Source organism: Schistocerca serialis, chromosome 1 (genome assembly GCF_023864345.2).
Source record: "Schistocerca serialis cubense isolate TAMUIC-IGC-003099 chromosome 1, iqSchSeri2.2, whole genome shotgun sequence".
Classification (NCBI taxonomy): domain Eukaryota; kingdom Metazoa; phylum Arthropoda; class Insecta; order Orthoptera; family Acrididae; genus Schistocerca; species Schistocerca serialis.
The window spans coordinates 654,578,704-654,601,549 of NC_064638.1; the positions used below are offsets into that span (position 1 = coordinate 654,578,704).

Sequence of the window (22,846 nt, forward strand, 5' to 3'; positions counted from 1 at the left end):
ACTCTGGATTCTCTTGCTAGGAAGGGGTCCCTCAGGACATTTCCTTCCAAGTTTTCTGCCTGTCTGCAACCGGACACCAACCAGTGGCTGAAGGAGCCAGAGGCTGCTGGTCTTAGTGCTTTGCTGTCATCATCTTTACCTGAAACTGATTCAGAGAAGGCTTCACAGTCATCAAAATCCTCTAAGGAGAGGAAAGACAAGAATAAGTCCTCCAAGAAGAAGGACAATCCGATAGTCCCCACACCACCAGATCCAGCTTGTTCCACTCTTGTGGCTGAAGCAGAGATTCTGGAAGCCCCTGAGGCCCTGGTTCGCACCACACAACAGAACCTGGAACCAGTATGTATTGAGGCCATAATCCCTCAACCAGTGTCAGCAAGTGAACCTAGGGCATAACCTGCCTCCTTGGTCCCTTCATGGCTTCACAGTATATCGACAGCATTATTCTCCAGTGGAATTGTACTGGCTTTTTAAACCACCTGGCTGTGCTATGACATCTTATAAGCACTTCCGCTGCCTTCTTCATAGCCCTTCAGGAGACATGGTTTCCAGCAACATGGACCCCGGCCCTTTGTGCATATAGGGATTATTATAAGAATCGTTTCACCTATGACAGGGTGTTGGGCGGAGTTGCACATATGTTCTGGACACACTATATAGCGAACTTGTGTCTCATAATACGAGGGGGGACCCAAAAGAAACTGGTCTCCGAGGGCGCTGCCACTTGTAGACGTAGTGCAGGGTTCTCACGGTTGATGGTGTTAGTAGAGATCTTCATGAAACAGATGTGCAGACAGCGCGGTGTAGAGCTGAACGTGCAAGTGTGGTGTTGTGTTTCTCTGACTTTTGGCAGGTTACCTCTGCGAAATCGTTATGGCAACTTTAAAAGAACATAGAGTATGGGAAATTTTGTTTCTTGCTTAAAAAAACTGCAACAGAGACACACCAAATGCTTCAGGAAGCTTTCCAGGAGGACGCTATGAGCCGCACGCAGGTTTTCGAGTGGTTTGGGTGCTTTAAACGTGGTGAGATGTGTGTTGAAGACCAAGCTCGTTCTGGACGCCCTTCAACATCGCGAAATGAGGAGAACATTGAAAAGGTCCACCAAAAGCTCAACGAGGATCATCGCCAAAAGATCGACCAAATTTCAGCAGAGACAGGAATCAGTTGGAGCTCATGCCAGCGGATTTTGAGTGAGGATTTGCACATGAGACGTGTTGCTGCTAAATTTGTTCTGCACCTTCTCACACAGGAGCAAAAAACCATCTGCATGAATGTGTGTCAGGACTTGAAAACAGAGATTGCACATGATCCAAATTTCTTGAACAAAGTCATTACAGTGGATGAGAGTTGGTGTTATGGGTATGACCCAGAAACCAAGCAAGCATCAAGCCAGTGGAGGACTCCCAACTCTCCCAGACCAAAAAACGCAAGGCAAGTGAGGTCAAATGTGAAGACGATGATCATTGCCTTTTTTGATGTTCGTGGAATTGTGTATCGGGAATTCGTACATCCTGGCCAGACTGTTAACCAGCACTTTTATTTGGATGTTTTAAGGTGTCTGCGAGAAGATGTGAGAAGGTAATGCCCGGAACTTTGGTGATCAGGTGACTGGTTTCTGCATCACGACAACGCTCCAGCACACACGGCCTTATGAATGACCCACTACTTGGCATCTCAGAGGCATCTGTCGTTCCCCACAGTCCGTATTCACCGGACCTAGCCCCGTGTGACTTTTTCCTATTTCCACGAATGAAAAAAACGCTAAAAGGGGAGCGTTATGATGATGTGGAGGCGGTAAAAACAGTTTTGCAAAGGGCACTGGACAATATCAAACTTGGAGAGTTCCAAACATGCTTCCAACAGTGGGAAAAGAGACTTGACAAGTGCATCACATGTATTGGAGAGTATTTTGAAGGTGACTGAAGTAATTTTGTAAAAAGGTTCATCAATAAATTTTTTATGACAACAATCCGGTTTCTTTTGGTTCCCCTCGTACACCTTAGGAGGCTGTGGCCATTCGGGTAACGGCATTTCAGGATATTACCATCTGCATGTTTACCTCCATCTCAGTGATGTGTCTCAGAACATTTTGTTTTCATTGGTTTTTCAAACCCCCCTACCTATCCAAATCTTGGGTGATTTCAATGCCCATAACTATTTGAGGGCTGAAACCATGATCACTGGCCACAGTAAAGACCATAAAACCTTACATGCACAACTTGACCTTTGCCTCTTGAATAACGGTACCCCCACACACTTCAGTGTAGCACAGGGGACTTTCTCGGCCACTGACCTTTCCATTTGCAGCCCTTGTCTTCTGCCAACCATCCACTGGAGAGTCCACAATAACCTGTATTGCAATGACCACTTCCCGATCTTCCTGTCCCTCCATCAGTGTCACTCCCGTGGATGCCTGCCAAGAAGGGCTGTCAACAATGAGGTGCTTTTGCCTCTGCTGTCACCAGAATACAACTACAGCCATTCTTTTGGCATCTGATTTGGTGATCCCCTGATCCTCAGACCTGTCCCGATGGAAGACAGTACTGTGGTGATCACCAGATATTGAAGAGGCCATTAGGGATTGTAGATGGGCTCTCCAGCACCATAAGTGTCACCCATTGATGGAGCACCTCGTTGTCTTTAAACCAGCTCCATGCCCAGGTCCACCATGTTATAAAACGATGGAAACAAGAATGTTGGGAACAATATGTTTCAACCATCAGCCCATGTACTTCCTTTCTTAGGTTTGGGCAAAGGGCAAACATCTCTACAGGTACCAGGTAGCTGCAGGTGTAGTTGGTATTAACTTGAATGGCACTGTCCATGCTGACCCAGATGCCACCGCTGAACATTTACTCTGCATTATGCTGAAGCCTCTGCATATGAGAATTAACATGCCCTTTTGTGTCCTATAACAGTGGGTGGAGTGAAAGCAACTACCTTTTACTGTATGCCACCTGGAGTCACATAAACCCCATTCAGTGGGTGGAAATTCACCAGTGTCCTAGCCAACTGTCCTGATACAGCCCCATGGCTGTACCACGTCCACAACCAAATTATCGAGCACCTATCAGTGGACTATCTATGTCCTGTCCTTGCCATCCTTAACCACATCTGGAGCGAGGGTGAGTTCCCATTGCAGTGGCAAGAAAACCTCATCATTTCAGTACTGAAACTGGAAAAGCACCCTCTGGAAGTTGACAGTTACCACCCAATAAGTCTCAGCAGTTTTCTCTGTAAGTTTCTAGAATGCATGGTGAGCCAATGTCTGTACTAGCTCTGTGAATCTCGGGGTCTTTTGGCTCCGTCCCATAGTGGTTTTCACCATGGCCCTTCCACTACTGATAATCTGGTTTACCGGGCACCTACCATCTGAACAGCTTTTGCCCATTGTCAGCACCTTATAGCTGTCTTCTTTGACCTACAAAAGTCTTATGACACCACATTGTGACATGACATTCTTATCACCTTACATGAGTGGGGTCTCCAGGGTCCACTCCCAGTTTTTATCTAGAAGTTCCCTGTTGCATCGTACTTTGTGGGTTCGAGTTGGTGCTTCCCACAGTGCATTGCCCGCCCCCTCCCCCAGTTCAAGGAAATGGGGTCTTGCAGGGCTTTGTACTGTGTGTCCCTCCCTTTCTCTCTAGTACCCATCAGTGGCCTAGGAGCAGCTGTGGGGTCCTCAATATCACCCTCCTTGTAAGCTGGTGACTTTTGCCACTGTTATTGCTCCTCTAGTGTTGGTCTCAGTGAATGTTTACTGCAAGGTGCCACACAAAAGGTGCAGGTGTGGGCCTTCACCCATAGCTTTTGCTTTTCAGCTATGTCTAGACTCATGTCATGCACTTCTAGCAATATCGTACCAATTGCCCAAAACCAGAACTTTACCTCGACAACCAACTACTCAATGTAATGGAGTCTTATCCCTTTTTAGGACTGGTCTTCGTTTCTCCCCATCTTCACCAGCCTAAGCAAAAGTACTGGATGCACGTTAATACACTTCGCTGCCTGAGTAACACCAGCTGGGATGCACATCGAACTACCTGTCTGCAGCTGTACAAAACCCTGATAAATCCCATCTTGATTATGGGAGTCTGGCATACAGTTTGGCATCATGCTCAGCATTATGGATACTGGATCTGAGATACCACTGTGGGGTTCGACTTGTGACAGGAGTCTTTCAAACTACACTTATGAACAGCTTACTTGTGGATTGTAGCCCTCCTCCATTGTGGATCAGGTGCCAACAACAGCTTGTCGAGTATAGTACCCAGTTCCCCTAAGCATCTGAACTACCATCTCCTCTTTCCATACATGGAGATCCATCTCCTGCAACGGCGGCCCAGATCAGAGATTACTATTGCAATCCATGTCTGGTCCCTCCTCTCTGAATTCGTTGTTTGCTCTTCCATCTCTTCTCAGGGCCCAGTCACTTATACCTGCATGGTACATCCTTTGGCCACAGCTTCGTCTTGACCTCTCACACAGTAGGAAAGACTGGGTTCCTCCTAAGGCCTTCACCATCATTTTTTCTCCATCATCAGTGCTTCTTGGGGGTCAGAAATAGTCTGTATTGATGGTTCGGTGGTTGCTGGTCATGTGGCTCTGCTTATACTCACATGTGACATATTGAACTGTGCTCCTTAGCAGGTGGCTGTATTGCTCTCACTTGGAGTTAGTAGCCATCTTTCATGCTCTTGAGCATATCTGTTCCTGCAACAGTGGGTCGTTTCTCATTTGCAGCAACTCCTTGAACAATTTGCAAGCTCTCAACTAGTGTTACCCTTGCCATTCCTTAGTCATTGCTATTCAAGATTCCCTGTATGCCCTCAAGCATTGTGGACACTCAGTGATCTTCATATGGGCCCCAGGCCATGTCAGGATCCTGGGGAATGAACTTGCTGATAGCCTGGTCAAACTGGCTACCAGTAAACCAACTCTTGAGATCAGTGTTCTGGAAACAGACCTGTGATCAGTATTATGCAATCAAGTTTGAGGAATATGGAATGGGTCATTCTGACTTCACCACTCTAACTACAGGTGATAAAGGAGACTATGGATCTGTGGAGGTCCTCCATGCAGGCCTCTCACAAGGACTTTACTGTCCTTTGCCAACTTTGCATTTGCTATGCATACTCCTCTGGTCATGTTTACTCATGGTCATCTCCTCCGTTGCAAGGACCCTTTCTACTGTTGTTTGCAGTTCCCATTTGATGGTGGTCCACATTTTGCTGAACTGTCTCAACCTGGTCGCCCTGCAGCAGACACTTAATCTTGCTGACCATGGAAGAGTCAACAACCGACTTAGTTTACATGAAGGGGGGCTTTCACTACTCTCTTTAAGGAAAGGCCACTTAACATTGTCGGTCCATTGAGGTGTTGGCAGAACACTGTTGCCTCCTCTGCCTGGACCGGGCTGCAGCTGTCTGGGCTTAGTGGTCCAACCCAGTCCTCACTGTGCCTTCTTGTCTACTCCTCTTGCCCCTCTTATGTGGTATGTTAGATTTGTTCATCTTTTGTCTCTCTTTGCTCCTCTTGCCCTGTCTGTGTTGCTAGTATATATTAGGCAATTTCTGATTGGTTTACCTCAGATAATGGCAGGGGCTGGGGGATGTGTATCTCCTCGTTGGACTCTGCTTTCAGGGGCTACTGGCTGCTCCATAGATGAGGCACCTTGCTTGCCTTTCTTCCTCTCTCTCCCTTTCTTCTTCTTCATTTTTATTTTATTTTTTGCCTTCGTTGACAGTTTTAGGAACATGAGGTGTTCTCCCCCTGGGTTCTATGTGGTAGGCTATCTCTGATCTACAGTCATGTAGACCTGTCTGTGCAAGGAAAAAGGAATTGATGATGTAGTTGTTTTGTGCCTTTAATCATCCAACCAACCAATCAGCAATGCAGTGAAATGATATTACATTACCATATTACAGTGTTGATTCTAATCATACATTAACCTAAAATATTAAATTCAAGAGTTTCTGTGATACTAGTCTTTAATGGAGTACAAGAAGTTACCAAATAGAAAGTTCTTTAATTTAGTCTTAATGCCACTACATCATCTGTATGACATTTAAAGTGCTCTGGTAGATTGTTAAATATCTGTGCACCAATGTTGCTGATTCCGTTCTGTACTAATGAGAACTGTTTGAGCTCTTAATAGAGACTGTTTTTGATCCTGGGTTATATTCATGATTTCTACTGTTTTTTGTGAAGAGATAAAATCTGACAATCACAGGACATTTATTAATATATGCATTGTAAAGTAATTGTCAAAATAGCCAGGTTTCTTCTGTTTTATTTATTTATTTTTCTTTTTTTAAAAAGACGTCTCTTCTCATTGTTCTTGACTTAACAACAGATATAATTTTTATAACACACTTTTGTATTATGAAAATACTATCCCTGTAACTTGAATTCCCCCAGAAAATGATTCCATAACTCGTTAGTGTGTGAAAATGTGCAGAATAAATTAGTTTCTTCATTTTTAAATTATCTATAGCAGTAATCATGGATACTGACAACCAAAATGCTTCAATAATTCCAGGCAAGGGCTTTTCCACGTGAGGTTGTAATCTAAGAGGGTCATCAAGAAAATAAAGACTTTCTAGCTATACAAAATGAAAAACACAATATTCATCGGAGAAAAAAAAAATTCTGTTTCATACATTAATCTTCCTCCACTTCTGTACATAATCACCTTCTACACTCAGAAACATTTCTCATATATGGTCATGAGCTTCAGAATTCCCTTGTTATGCTCTTCTGCTGCCAGTTAATTAAGCCAGGTGGTAACTGCATTCTCCAAAACATTTACAGTCCAAAAACAGTTTTATCATAGGGAAAAGGTGGAAATCACTAGGAGCAAGGTCTAGTGTACAGGATGGATGATCAAAAATTTCCCATCCAAATTGACCCAGCAAATCTTGAGCTACAGCAGCAGTGTGAGAGTAGGCATTGTGATGAAGCAGTGCAATTTCATCAGAAAGCATTCCTCGCCTTCTGTTTTGAATCGCTGTCCTTAGTTTTCCAAAGTTCAGAACAATAATTTGCACTGACTGTAGTGTCTTTTGGCATAAAATCAACCAAAAGAACACCTCTAAGATCCCAAAAGATGATTGCCATGATCTTATGTGTTGAGTGAGTCTGTCTGAATTTTCTTGGTTTTTTGGGTGATGATGGATGATGCCTCTCAAGTGTTTGGTGTGTGCTTTGTGAGTTAATGTGAGATAAACGGATCTCATCACCAGTCACAACCTGACCAAGATAAGCGTCTCTATCCCTCAATATGTGTGATGTTAAGTGAAAAATTTCAGTGATGACACCATTCTCTGAGTTTTGTGTTGCTCACTCAGTTGTTGCAGAACCCATCGTAACATGTTGCAATACAATGTCAGCAAGCAAAGAACAAGAGATGCCTGGAAACAATGTGCGATTCATTTAAAGTCACACACTTGTCTTGCAATGTTCTGTTTCCACTGCGGTCTTCAGGTCTTCTGTGCTGAGTATAGGCATCTTGGGAGAGTTTCATAGTGCACATTGTTGAAATTTCACATCTTTTCTCACATTTCTTTTATTCATTACATTATTACCATAGACTGCTTTCAGTTAGCAGTAAATATCTTCTGGTTGCACCTTTTGGGGGTTCAGAAATCAAATAATACGCCTTACCTTTGATGGTGAAATTTTCAGTTGGGGAGTTCATTTTGATTACTTAACAGCTGGACAAGGGTGACTTCTTGCAACCTCCACTCATAGCATCACGAGTACAGCTGATATGGAAAGTGGTTAACACTGAAAAGAGGAAGAGGAATGAAGTGCACGGCAGAAATGTGCAAGCAGTCTTGCTTTTGAATGCAGTGACCACCTCACATAATGAAGGGAGCTCCCTGTATGTAATGGAACTGTGTGTGGGCCTTTTTTTTTTTTTGTCCAGTAAGTAAAATGTTTTTCATTTTGTGTAACTAAACAACTAAACAGTCTTCATTTTGTGGATGACCCTCATATCTACGGCCTTAAAAACTTAATTCTTGTATTTCATTGCTTGAGAAACTTATTCTTACCTTTTGAAGTTGTGTGAGAAGCACTGAACTGTATGTACTGAGTCTTGTCAAAATTTAGTGATAATCCATCTGCCTTGAACCATCTGTTAGTGTTTTTGAATATTTCATTATCTACTTTTTCAGTGAGGGGACTAGTATTTTTTATTTTTTATTATTATTTTTTTTATACTTGTATCATCTGAAAAAAGTACAAAATTTGCATCTTCTGAAACTTTAAGTACAACATTATTTATGTCTATCAGGAACAACAGATAATCAAAAACCAAACCTTGTAGTACACTGGGTCTGATGGCTTCAATTTCTGAGTGCTTATGGTTAAGTGATGATATGGAACTGATACACATTGCATTCTCTCCGTAATATCTTAACACTAGAATGGTGGAAGGGGTCAAAATGACCCCTGTCATACTTTTTTGTACCTTGTCATATCCAATTTATTTACTTCGTTAATGAATGAATGACCTTTTCTAAATTTTTCTTCTCTTTCTGAATATGTTTCACTATTTACAAAATATTTTAATTTTCTTCGTCATTTCATTCAGTATACCTAGAACGGTGGAAGGGGTCAATTTGACCCCACTGTAATTTCTCTTCTGAATATAAGTAAATTGTCCAACAATACAGTGGCAACAGTGAGGAGTAATGCAGAGCAGTAGCTCCTCATTGTTGCAACATGGCATGTGTACATTCCAGTTTGCCACAGCTTATGTTGTGTCACTCAGGCAGTCTTATCTGTAAAACACATTTTCGAACATACATAGCCAGCGTGGACTTTCTGATGAAGAAGTGTTACATCTCCAAGAGAATTCCAAAGTTGAATCGGAAATTGAGTACACTGATGAAGATGATGATCATGTGTCTCACACAAGTGAAGATGAAGACATTGTGAATGAGGGACAATTAGCAGAAGAGAATTCAGATGCTGATATACATAAATCATCACCTCTTTCACTACAGCTGGTACAGTTGGAAGCAGCTACAAAGATGATTGCAAGGGATGGAACCTTGTTGGAGATTGGAAATTATTTGTCTTCTGGAAGGCAGTCAGCTGTGAATGTTCTGAAGGAGAGCGGTCCCACTGCTTATGCTTACCAATGAGTAGCCAGCTCTGTCATCAGTACCTTCTGTCTTATTTTTTTATGAAGCAATGCTACGTCTCATGAAGAAATACACCAAAATCAAATGCTCAAAAAGTACTAAAAAACAATGACTGGACTGTGTCACTTGAGGAACTGGAGAAACTGATAGCCATCATTTATGTTCAGGGTGTACTGTGCAGAAAAGGTATGTCTGTGGATGATCTCTGGTTGCACTCTTGGAGGCCTTCTTTTATAAAGGACGTTATGCCAAGGTACATATTTCAGGAGCTTCTCAGATTTATCCATTTTGATGAAAAACCAACCCGGGCCGAAGGCCTGGCAGCCAACAAATTCGCCCTTGTATCTGAAATTTGGGGAAAATTAATTGAAAACAGTATTATCAATTACTGCCGTGGAGAAAATATAACTATTGACAAGCAACTGTTGCCAAGCAAAGCAAGATGCAGGTTTACACAATTCCTGTCCAACAAATATGGTCTCGAATTCTGGTTGGCTGTTGATGTAACGACAAAGTATGTATGTAATGCTTTCCCATACCTCGGCAAAGAGGACATGCATAGAAAGAAACAACCACTTGGAGAGTACGTCGTTCTGCATCTCATGGAGCCATTTGTAAATCAAGGAAGAAATGTGACCACGGACAACTTCTTTATGTCTATTCAACTTGCTAAAAACACTGAAAGAAAAGAAAACTTCATTAGTTGATACAACAAACGAGATCTTCCGTGAAATCCCTGATGAAGTAACGAAGCCAAATTCTGAAATACACTCCACCACAATACTGCACAGTAATGGCAACATACACACACCAAGGGAAGAAGAATAAAAATGTCATTCTTCGTAGTACACTGCATTCTGAACTAACAATAAGCAAGGGAGGAAAGGAAAAACCTGAAACCGTAATGTTCTACAATGCAACAAAGTACGGGGTGGACGCGGTTGATCAAATGACCCATAAATATACTATAAAGGTTGCATGGAGAGGATGACCAATGCATATCTTCTACAGCGCACTGGACGTGGCAGCAATAAATGCATGTGTCATATTTAACATAGTAATAACAAGAAAATGGAAAGGAAGTAGTTCATACTTCAACTGGAAAATGAACTCAAGGGAACAAAAGAGTAAGAACATCAGGCAAAGGAAGAGGACATGGGACTGAAATCACATAGAAAGTGGAGGAAGTGCCAAATCAGCCTCTGCAAGGGCAACAAGACCAACAAAAACTGTGTAAAGTGCCACAAAGGCATGTGCAGAAAATGTGCACATAAAACAGAAATCACTTGTGTTAAGAGCATCTAGCAGCTTCAAATAACTTGAATGAAAAGTAATAAAGAGCTGTTTGTAAAACACATGTGAGAGTAAAATGGACCAAATATACTAAATTTGTCTAGAAGGTTGTATGAATAGGTATTAAATTAAAATCTATAGTTTAGAAACTTGTAGCAACAATAAATTTATATGATACGTTGTTATTCAAATAAATAAATAATTATTATTTATAATTGTAAATAATTGTTGTGATTACTAGAAATAAAGTATGGATTAACAAACACTAAAAAAAGTACTTATTTAAGTCAAATATGAAAATATTTTATGTGGTGTCAAAATGACCCCTTTCCGCCGTTTTAGGAATGTCATAAACTTGACCATTATAATGTTAACTGTTTTACACAATGAAAAACCTTAACCAAGTCACCCCATATTCTTAGTGGTAGTTATTTCTCATATACTGACTCGAGTGTGTCACCTGTCAAGGTGAATATACCCTGTTCAGCTGACAGTCCTTTTTGAAATCCAGATTCTTTGGAACTGAGTGTGTTTTTCTGTATTAATATTGTCAAAAGAAAAGTTGCATCTCACCAAAGGGCAGAGATGCTGAGTCGCAGGTAGGCTCAATAAAAAGTGATTGTCCTCTCCCTTCCAGTCTCTTCTCTGTTCCCATTCCAGCACTAAACATCCCTCATTCCTCCATTTCACCCAGTCTCTTTACTTCTCTCCTATTGTCAAAAGAAAAGTTGCTACTCACCAAAGGGCAGAGATGCTGAGTAGCAGGTAGGCTCAATAAAAAGTGATTGTCCTCTCCCTTCCAGTCTCTTCTCTGTTCCCATTCCAGCACTAAACATCCCTCATTCCTCCATTTCACCCAGTCTCTTTACTTCTCTCCTTTTCCACTATCCCTCCCACCCCTCCCCACTGCTCCGCTGCCCTCCGCCTAACCTCCCAACTGCACATAGCTGCCCTAGCCTCTTTCCGCCTCATCCCTGCACGGTCCCCAACAGCACGACACTGCCTGCCACTCGTACCCTACTATCCCTTACCCTTCACCTCCCCGCCCCAGCCTCCTCCTTAAACCCACCCATTTGCCACTCCCATCATGCACTGGTGCTGCTCGTAGTGTGGTCTCAGTTGCCTGAGACTGCAGTTGTGTGTGCATGAGTTGTGTTTGCGTGAGTGTGTATGTGTGTGTTTGTTGTCTAATTTCGATGAAGTCTTTATTGGCCAAAAGCTGCATTTGTGACAGTCTTTTTGTTGTGCCTAACTGTGACTCAGCATCTCCGCTATATGGTGAGTAGCAACTTTCCTTTTCACAATATTGCATTTCATCCTGGATTTTCCATTGTTTGATTTTTTCCTGTATTAAGGGTATATAATGTCTATTGTATGGTATTTTCTTGTAATTTTTTGAAAATAATGGCAATAATGCACTGAATCAGTAATCACTTTTGCTAACTTTTTGGCTCCTTTTTTGAGAAGTGGCTTGTCAATAGCATGTTTAATTCTCTCTGGAAAAGGACCACTGTGAAAAGCTTCAGCACTCAAGTAACTCAATGTATTCCTATTCAGCTGAACAGCAGTCCTTTATTTTACTAGTGATTTCGTCACAACCATGTGAAGATTTATTTTTAAGGGTGCCGATAACATTGAAAACTTCTTTTTAGAGGTGTTGAATACAGTTGAATTTTCTCAGACTTGTTTTGGGAGGCTATTAGGCTATTCTTAGGAACTGCAGGCTATCTGCTAAGGAAGTGTTCAAACCTGAATCATCTGCTAGGTAAAGAAAAAAATATTATCATCATCATCATCTTCTTCTTTGATCAGTTCATTGTCTACCTTTAAATTTTTTTGTGATTTGTTTTTCCTGTCTTATTTTCTAGTATGTTCCAAATAATTTTTATGTTGTCACTGGAGGAGTTTACTTCATGTCTATGGTAATGGCAAGTAGCCATCTATTGTGGTATCAATATTTATGTTACACAAAAGTCTGGAGAAGAATGTGACACAAAAATTTAACTTAAACTGTAATGTTCTCACATCAGATTTGTGCTGGATAGTGAAGCTTTGGGGCTCCTTTGTTTGTGAAACTTGCAGCACCCAGAAAAAATGGTCCAAATGAAACCAAACTTTGACAGTATACAGAAAATCGTATAATATAAGTGATGTGATTACACAGAGATGACAGATATTAAGTCCAGCAGCATCCCCTCTTGCTTGACCACGTGTGTTGGTGTTAGGAAAAGGTTAGTGTTGGAAGAGCTCTGGGAAAAATGTAAGTGTTGATGTGCTACTGTAGCTGATTGATCTCAAAGGATGCAGTACCAGAATGTGAATGAGTTTGATACATGCAGAAGGGTTTTGTCATACTGCGTCATTTGTGCTCATGCAGGTTATGCTGTTGTGTAGGCGATGTACATGTAGAACCAACGAATATGAAAGTCATGAGCAATAAAGATGTGGTATCGGATGACCAGTATCTTGCTTGCATTGCCATGACATATGCTACAGCTCCTTGTCTGTATTTGCTCAACAGTGAAGGACTACAATAGACAGGGACATGAATATGTTGAAGGTTCAGTGTCACATGCTGCAGGCTGGAATATGACACACATGTCATTGTGTTAAATTCTATTGTTCAGAAGTAGTAAATAATTCAGACTGTAATTAGCATGTAAACAGCATTACACTGATATATTCAGAGGTAAGATGTGGTGTTTTCAGATAAGCTCCTCTTTCACCTGTTCTTCACTGATTGTTGGAAGCGTTTCAGACAGTGAACTTGGGGGACTACAATCTGGCAGTCAACATTGTTTAGTGTCATAGCGCACAAACATCAGGTGTGGTACTCTGATATGCCATTAGATGTAATGTACACTTTTGAGTCTTAAAAGTTGATTCTCATGTGGACAGCAGTTACTGCATTGCAAAAGCTTCAGAGTCCAAGGCACTTTACCTGTTTCAGGCAAATCCACATGCCATATTTTGATAGATTAGTGTCCAGCTACATATAACGAGTACTTTTTATAAAATGCATTTTAACCATCAGCTGATGGTTAAAGCGCACTTTATAAAATACGTTACGGCTGTTGAACCTCACTGTATGGAAACATTGCAACATATGACGAGGATCGTACAAGCCATCTTTGAAGAACAGTGAGTACTCTTGCTTCTCAAGCATCAACAGACAACTTTAAAAGGACCCTGTTTCACTATCGCTTGGAGCTGAATATGTGTAGCATTGCATATCACTAATACAGGGTTATTCTAAATGATGGACCCATTTTCAAAACTTTGTATTTATTTAAGTACAAATCCAAAATGAACAATATTTATACCAGTGAAAAGAGGAAGTTTCAAGGGTTTTTTCCATAATGTTTGACATCAATTTAATAAATTTAATAATTTGTAATTGATGAGTTTTTAATAATTATTTAATAGTTAGAAATGTTACAATGTTCAGTGTGCCACTGTTGGCTGCACAGCAAACATTGACGCCGTAGCCAAACTCATCGCACACATGCGAAAGCATATCTGCTGTTACTACCGGTTCCGCAGATCATTCAGAGTGGTTGGTAGAGGCAGGATGTAAACAGCTTCCTTAACATAACCCCATAAGAAATAGTCACAGGTGTGAGATCAGGAACACTCTATGGCCGTAAGTGCAGAGTCAGGTCCCCAAATCCCTGCGACCGATCCAGCACTGAGGAAGGGAGTCATTCATAAAGTCTCATACATCACGGTGCCAATGGGGCAGAGCTCCATCCTGTTGGAAAATGAAGTCTTGGGAATCTTCCATAATTTGAGGGAACAGCCATTGTCCAGGTATATGATTCCCATTACAGTTCTTTCCGCAAAGAAAAATGGCCCATAAACCTTTGTATGGGATATGGCACAGAACACATTGATCTTCGGTGAGTCTCTTTCGTGTTGCATTGGTGAATGTGGATTTTCCATATCTCATATGTGGACATTGTGTCTGTTGACTTTTCCACTAAGATGGAACATCACTTCATCACCAAAAATTACATGCTGTAGAAATGCATCATCCTCCATTTTTGCTAACCCATAAGCACACAATGCGAGACCCTTTGCTTTGTCATTGGGGTTGAGAGTCTGCACAAGTTGTAATCAGTAGGGTTTGTATAGCAAATGCCTTCTCAGAACTTCCCATACAGTTGGGTGGGATATTCCAAGTTCTCGACTGGCTCTATTGGTAGACTTACTGGGGTTGCACACAGAACTTCCTTAAATCTGTCAGATATGATCCTCTGACATATGCGGTCTGCTTGTGCTTTTTCCTTTGCACACACAACCAGTCTATTTAAATTACTTAAACCAATGGCTAACACTTTTGCAAGTTGGTGGTTGAATACCGAATTTGGTACGAAATGCCCGCTGCACTGCAATTTACGACTCACTTTTCGCGAACTCGAGAACGTAGAAAACCTTATGCTCCAAAGTCACCATCTCACTCACAACTGTCAGTGAAATGGAATGATGGCCTTATTGCCATGCAAACTCTCCTGTCCACTTCTGAAACCATCACTGCCCACCTGCCACTGCCTAGCAAAAACTTTGAAACTTCCTCTTTTCATTGGTATAAAGCTTCTTCATTTTGTATTTGTTCTTGAGTACATAAGAATTTTTGAAAATGGGTTCATCATTTAGAATAATCCAGTATATTAAGTGCATTTCTGTATAAATTCCTTTTTAATTTAGCAACTGTTTCAGAATGGAAACTGTAGCACCTGACACACCCCAGGTTAGAAAAAATATGCTGTACAAACGGATTGTGATGAGGTCAAATGTTATGCATGACTAAGTAAAAGCTTTATGAATGCGTGGTGTTTTTTCCTTTTTTTGGACATATCTGAAAGGACAGACAGAAAGCGGACTCCACAGTTGTCATGATACATACTATGTAAGTTGTAGGTGGATGGGGGAGAAAGGAAAGGAAAGGGAAGGAACTAATGATATCAGCTGCATCAGGACTCTATGCGGAATCAACAGCGATGAGTGTAAATGTATGCCGGGCTGGGAACTGAACCTGGTATGTTCTGCTTACTAGGCATGCTTTAAGCACTGTGCCACCTGGACACAAGGGTTTATTGCAAATGTGCAAACTATCTCCGATGCTCCACCAGCTGATCCACACTCCATATACTCGAGTATGGATTGGCATAAATGTAGAAACAAGACTCTTAGCCTGTTAAAATATGAATTCCAGAAGGTATCATCCACTGACAATATAACAGTACTTAACTGACAAAACATTGTCATCAAAAATTTCCTGTGCAATCTGGCTACGGCATTCAGACATTGAAGTCACAGTCTCTGTTTGGATGAAATGACGATTACATATTTTGGTGCTCTATAAAGGATTAGGGCTGGGGCCCATGAATGTACATATTTTGAAACATTCTAAAACGAAAGCATATGTGTTTTTTAACACAAACTTATGTTTTTTTAAATGGACCTCCTATATTTTTTCTTCAGCAATCCATAGCATGACAAAGCACATACACAATGCCGTTGATTGCATCACAATATTCCCATTACATCCCGAGATATTAAGACACGAAGTTGATGCTTGAAACACCCGACATGCGCTGCTAGCGCACGTCCTGAGGCTCAGGCGTGAACCCCATGCTGCCCGTAATCGTGATGTGATTGACATGCGTAATCACACTTCCATACTTATCAAGAGGTCCGAAACGAATAATACGGTCTGCTGCCATCCTGCATTAACATCGTACATTCCAGCAGGTATTTATGCCATAGGCTAAGGGTGATGCGGTTCTGTAACATATCTGTGTACCGCAACGTTAGTCACAAAGTAACGGATTAACGATAAATGAAGTTAACTTTGTGACTAACGTTGCGGTACACAGATATGTTACAGAACCGCATCACCCCTATCCTATTGCATAAATACCTGCTGGAACGTACGATGTTAATGCAGGATGGCAGCAGACCGTATTATTTGTTTCGGACCTCTTGATAAGTATGGAAGTATGATTACGCATGTCAATCACATCACGATTACGGGCAGCATGGGGTTCACACCTGAGCCTCAGGACGTGCGCTAGCAGTGCATGTCGGGTGTTTCAAGCGTCAACTTTGCATCTTAATATCTCGGGATTTAATGGGAATATTGTGATGCAATCAACGGCATTGTGTATGTGCTTTGTCATGCTATGGATTGCCGCAGAAAAAATATAGGAGGTCCATTTAAAAAAACATAAGTTTGTGTTAAAAAACACATATGCTTTCGTTTTAGAATGTTTCCAAATATGTACATTCATGGGCCCCAGCCCTACATTGATACCGGTGAAAGGCGTTTTCCAATAGCTGTTATTGTTCCAGAGATATTTTGGGTGGACAAGATAGCTGGGACACCCTGTATAAAAGCTGTTTGTAGACCACCAAAGCAAAAGCAGAAATCACACTTAGATAGCTATAATAGAATAGTGCTTATATATGCAGTTTCAGTTGACGTGTACCACTACTGTCTACCTTCCACATACAGAATATTCTTGTTAATAATTGTCTTAGTAAAGCACAGGATTTTTATGTCAACTGTTGTATTATCTTTGCTGTAGTATGTGTGAATGCTATACTGAATCGTACTCTTTCTAAGTTAAGAATTTTGCTTTTACCTCTGAATTTTAATCAATATTATAATAATATTTATAGGAATTGATGCTATTAGTTACGCATAACCTTTTTCAAGTGTGCTGTGGAATACAGTTTCGACATAGAAACATTTTCTCATATTTCAAAATAAATCGGGGGGGGGGGGGGGGAGGGAGGGGAGAAGAACCTAAGAATATAATTGTGTTACTAGAAGACTGAAAAAACTTACACAGTTACTACACTGTTCATTTCTGTTTACAAGAATAATGTTGTTTACAGGTCAGTACAGCTAATCACCATGCAGACAACAATAGTCGAATGCCACAGATCTGTAACTCCGGATGAAGATGCAACAACAGATCAGTTTCATCAGCTCTGCAGATTTTGTGCAAAGAATAACAGCTGTATGATGCCCATATTCAGAGGACAAGGACTTACTGATGACTTACCATCAAAAATAAAAGCATATGTGCCAGTTGAGGTAATTATAAATGAAACCTGAAACAAGAGGGAAGAGTGATAGAGTAGCACTAAAAAAAGTATTTTGAGAACTTACGTAGTTCACAAGTGAAGAAAATCCTGTCTGTTCTTACAACACATTTGTGATTCAAAAGATTGTTATCTGGAAAAGATACTTCTCTTTATTTATAAGTTTTGCCTTAAAAGCTCAACAAAGTTATCTGTGCTACAATTGCTACCTTAAATTTTATATTCCAGAGTTTAAATAAATGCTTGCAGTACTATAGGAGAAGCAATAATGGAAGGACTCCAAAGTTTACTCATTATTTGAATTCAGCCAAAATTTTTTTTAAATTATATTTATCAGTTTGAAAGCCTTAGAGAAAAATTAGAAAGGGGAAAATTGTTTGTAAGACCTACACTATGCATCTCCAAGAAAGGAGAACTTACTTTCCAGATTTGCTTGATACCAATCACACTTACTTACAGTCCCTTCTGTTGTAGCCTACTTCTTTCAACTAAACATGGTGGTGCAGTGATAGGACACTAGACTTGTACTTGGAAGGGCAGCAGTTCGTATTCCTATCCAGACACCATAGGTTTTCCTTAAATAATTACAGGTGAATGCTGAGATGGCTCCTTTCCTTCCCCATTTTTCCTCAGCCTGAGCCTCTGCTCTCTCTCTAATAACTGTGTTGCCAACAGTATGTTACACTTTGAATCTTCCTTCCTGCTTATTTTTCACTTCTCAGGTTTCCAATATTTCCCAGAATATCTTTGTGTCCTGTTCCATTCATAATATGTTTTCATCTTTACTGGCTCCCTTTTCCTCCTTTGCCCTGTCCTTTATGTCTTAAAATTGTTTTGATCTGTTTCTGGTTTTCCTCCCTAGTACAGCTTTTTTTGCCACATGTTTCCAATTGTGTATGAATAGTGCATTTTCTTTTAAATTTTTCCAACTGTATCTCTTGACTGCATTATCTGTTGCTCATGAATTCTCTGGTTTCCTAATGTAAGCATTTCACTATGAATTGCTACCTTGTTCTATCCTTACTGTATCTCACTTGACAGATTTCTCCATTTTATTGTTACTTATCATTCTTTTCCAACTATTCTATTCCTATATCATGGGATTGAATGAATCCTTACTATAATATGTACACCAGAAAAAGGACACAAGTAGCATTTTTTGTCATATTTGTTCTCACTTTATTGTTCACCATATAGCGAAGATGCTGAGTTGCAGACAGGCACAACAAAAAGATTGTCAAAAATGAGCTTTCAGCCAACAAAACCTTCTTTGTACATACACACACAGGAGCGCGCACCCGCCCGCCCGCCTGCCTGCCCACGTACCCACCCACCCACCCCCACACAAACTCTCATGCACACACATGACTACTGAGTTTGAGTGTGGTCTCAGCAGCTAGAGACTGCCTGTCTGCGACTCAGCATCTCTACTATATGGTGAGTAGCAACTATCCTTTTCATAATATTGTTACATTCCATCCTGGATTTTTCATTTTTTCCATCCTCTCTCTCTCTCTCTCTCTCTCTCTCTCTCTCTCCCCCCCCCCCCCCCCCTCAAAAAAAAAATACTCTCTCCTTTAATTTTTCCTTTAATGCAGCAGGGACAAGTGATTTTGGATGGAATGGATGGGTGAGAAAAGGAGTAGATGAAATGAAGATAGAACCAGAGGAAGAGAGAGGCAAGAGCTTAATAGAGAGAGGCTAACAGAAGAAGGGAACAGAAATATAGTGCCCAAGAAATATTGTCAAGGTACTGGTGGAAGTTACCTGTGACAATTTTTAGGAGGGACAGAGACATTGGAGGATGGAGAATAGTAGGGGAGGTGAAGGTCTCTGAGTGTTGTTCAGGGTCGATAGACCTACACATCCAACTAAAGTTCAGGTTATAGAGAGGTCATGAGAAATGATTCAATCATCCAGCCATTTTTGGAACCCTAAATATATTGTAGTGCAAAAATGTACCTGTCTTGTGCTAAATAGGACATGTACTTTGCCATTGTACAACATAGAGCTGGTTCTGGATCACTATACTGTTGTTATAGCCAGCCTTCAAGTAAGGTGTGCAGTATGAAGATGTTTGCTTATGGAACCAATGGTTTCCTTGGCCATAGTGTCAAGAGATTATGTATCAATGTCTGTAGGACTAGATGTTACAGTAGGCGGGCAAAAATTGTAGAAGACTGAGGTTGAAATATATATGACATACAATGTAGGATTTTAGGTGTAAGTACTATTCCAAGATGGGAAGGATCAGCACAGGAGAGCAAATTTTGACAGGCCATATCAGAAGACTGAAAAATGGGTGTGGGAGTCATTCTCTGGGCCTGTGCTGTCTCTGTGATGTCCTCATTATTGATGGATCATTAAACTCCACCTTCCTTCCATTACTCAACTTGATGGGACTCTGCCTTACATAGGAAATATGCTTTGTAATGTTGGAACCATAATTTTCTAACTGATCAGAGAACAGATTTGAAGAGCTTGACATAGGGAAAGCTTTCTTTCCAGATGTTTCTGTTCTTCGATATTTTTCTTGTGTATCATAAAAAAAAAAGCTTTATCAGCTAGAAACCTGTGAAGAACAAATAACCTGTTACAGCTAAATACCTCACTGCTCTGCTAAAATATTGCTGGAGATATCTAACCATACACAACTACTTGTTACAACATTGTTGATCTGGTCATAAACTCAAGTATATGTGCTGAAGAAATTTATTGGAACAGTGTTCCATGCTTGAATCATCTTCAGTGTGTCCTTTTTTTTTCTTTAAAGTTGTTCGTGTTGGGTGTGCACATTTCTTGATAAGCATGTGGTCACATTACATTGGTGTTTTCTTTCCCCTCTTTTGTTTTCACCTCTCTGGTATAAGGCCTTCCTGTCACCACACCATCTTAACCTAAACTGCTATAGAATGGAAGGGTGTTTTGAACTACATGGATTTCCAGACCATTAGTGTTAATACCATGTTTTCTTTGACTATGTGTGTTGCAGGTTTCTGAGGATGACACCTTACCTTTACAAATCTGCAGTCCTTGTGTTCAGTGCCTTACAATGTGGCATGAATTTATCACTGGCTGTCTAAAAGCAGATGAAAACTTAAGAGTTACTTATCAAGAAATACTGAAAGCTAAAGCTGGTAGAGATGGTTCTAAGGTATGTTTATTGTGTGTAATAAAAAAACCATTTCATTTGCACATTTCTCCAGGAAAATAGTTGCCTTATAAATATGTCATATTGTTTTGTGTATGGATATATGATATTTGTTGCTATAGAAGAAATGATCAGAAGCTACTTACATTACCACTTCTTTATTTACATTAAAGAACAAATATTATTACAGTTTCTACCTTTGGATTCATTTCAAGCATATTTTATCATCTGAGTACTTAATTATTTGTTCTTTTCATGTGGAAAAGAATTTGCTTGTTAGAGGAAAATAACATTGTCAAAGAAGAAATTAGTGATTTTATAACATTTCAGCAATATTATTTACAGACACAATACCTTTCAAATGGTTGCAGCTTTTAAGTTTTGACCATCACTGGTCTTCTTCTTCAGGTCTAATAGTAACAAAATAAATAGAGAATCCTGTGTAACTACTTAAAAACAAATGTAATTTCACATGGGTGTTGTACACTTTTATAACAAGCAGTATGCTACAACATTTTGGGGCCTGCACTAGTCATGCATGTTCACAGTCAGTAGAGTTTGCTGGTTCTTGTACAGTGGAACCTGGCTGTAACAACATTCAAAGGACCGTGAACATTCTGTTGTTAAAAATGAGAGTATTTGTAACTGAGATTCATATTTTCAGTCTGTTGTGGTGTTAAATGGAAAACAATACATTTATTTAGCCATATTTTGCACAGTTTTCACTCTTAAGCTTACACAAATACAGTAAGTACAGCAGTATGTCGAGTATTTACGAGACTTCTTTACTTAGGAGTAAAGTAATCAGTCATTTTACTCTGCTTTCTATTTGCCCAATACACACTTTCTAAATTACAGTCTAGGTTCATTTTTCATTTGCAGTTTCACTGTTTGCTTCCCTACCTTCATAGACCATGTTCACAATTGTAATAGCTTCTAAAGTGTCACTCATAGCAGTTATAAGCTCTTTATTTCTTCCTTCTTCCTCTTCTTCTTCGCCTGCTTCACTCACTCCATGGTCACCGTGGCCCTGATTCTTCACTTCATTTGCAATTTTGTCTTCAGTTTGCACTTTGGTTGTAACAAGGTCATCATCTATTGTTGCATACATTTCATAGTTATGCTGTTTGAGAATATGACAGTTGATTTCTGGTAGCAATGCAGATAGCAACAAATCATCAGTATCACTGAATGTGTCATCCATTTCAGAGCATTTATTCTTTCATTTGTGTTTCCCACATGACGTAAACAGTTCTTGATGGTTTGTGTTGTGACCCGGCTCCAAGCTTTGGTAATGCAACTGATTGCATCCATCAGTGTAAGAGAGTAATCTGCTTTTTCTCAATGCATTGTGTCGTTTTCAGTAGTATGAGCTTACAATAGTGACATTGTGGGCTCATAGTCACTACTTGCTCCGTGGGCTGCAACAAGTGTGTCATATTTGCAGGAAGAAAACAAGCTTAATATTCTCCAGACCAGAGAGAGCCGGAGGCACTGGACAGTTGTCAGCAAGAACCAGTATCTTTCTTTTTTTTACTTCCAAGCTCCCGATACCCGTGCCTTGTTTCAGCTTCAAAGAGTTCGGAGGTTGTCTAGGACTTTTTATTAACATTTTAGTGCACTAGTAGATTTTTTACATGCTTAAAAAACATAGGATTTTTTTATTTACTTATCATGAGAATTTTTTTCTTCTCAGTTCCATCTGTGTTAGCACAAATCAGAATTGTTGTTCCTTCTTTAGATAACTGGCCACCAACACATTTTTTGCCCTTGAGTTTCAGAGTTTGTCAGGTTTCAAGTTAAAGAAAATTCCAGACTCGTCTGCATTAAAGATGTGACAGTGTGCGTATCATTCACAAATTGTAGGCCATACGGTAATGAGCCATTGTTGGATTGTTTCAGTGTTTACACTGTTGGCTTCACTGCTCACTTCGCCAAAAGTAATGCCGCCACATTGCTTGAATCCATAAATCCAGCCCTGCTGCACACAAATTCTTTATCTTTTAATTTTTTGGCAAATTCTTCTGCTTTCACCATAAGGAGATATCCACTAATGGATACATTGATGCTTCTCTGTTGCTTAAACAACTTAAGCAACACTTCATACACATTGCTCCACTCAGCTTTCCTT

At 40.3% G+C, this 22,846-nt stretch overlaps 1 protein-coding gene across 1 annotated transcript in view; it reads left to right on the top strand.

Moving 5' to 3' along the window:
• Window positions 1–22,846, top strand: part of LOC126420874 (zinc finger protein 585A-like) — an 85,008-nt gene that overhangs the window by 20,025 nt on the left and 42,137 nt on the right. Inside the window, exons 3-4 of the mRNA XM_050087233.1 lie at window positions 17,355–17,556; window positions 20,557–20,718. Coding sequence (XP_049943190.1) covers window positions 17,355–17,556; window positions 20,557–20,718 — 364 coding nt within the window. The remainder of the gene's footprint in view (window positions 1–17,354; window positions 17,557–20,556; window positions 20,719–22,846) is intronic.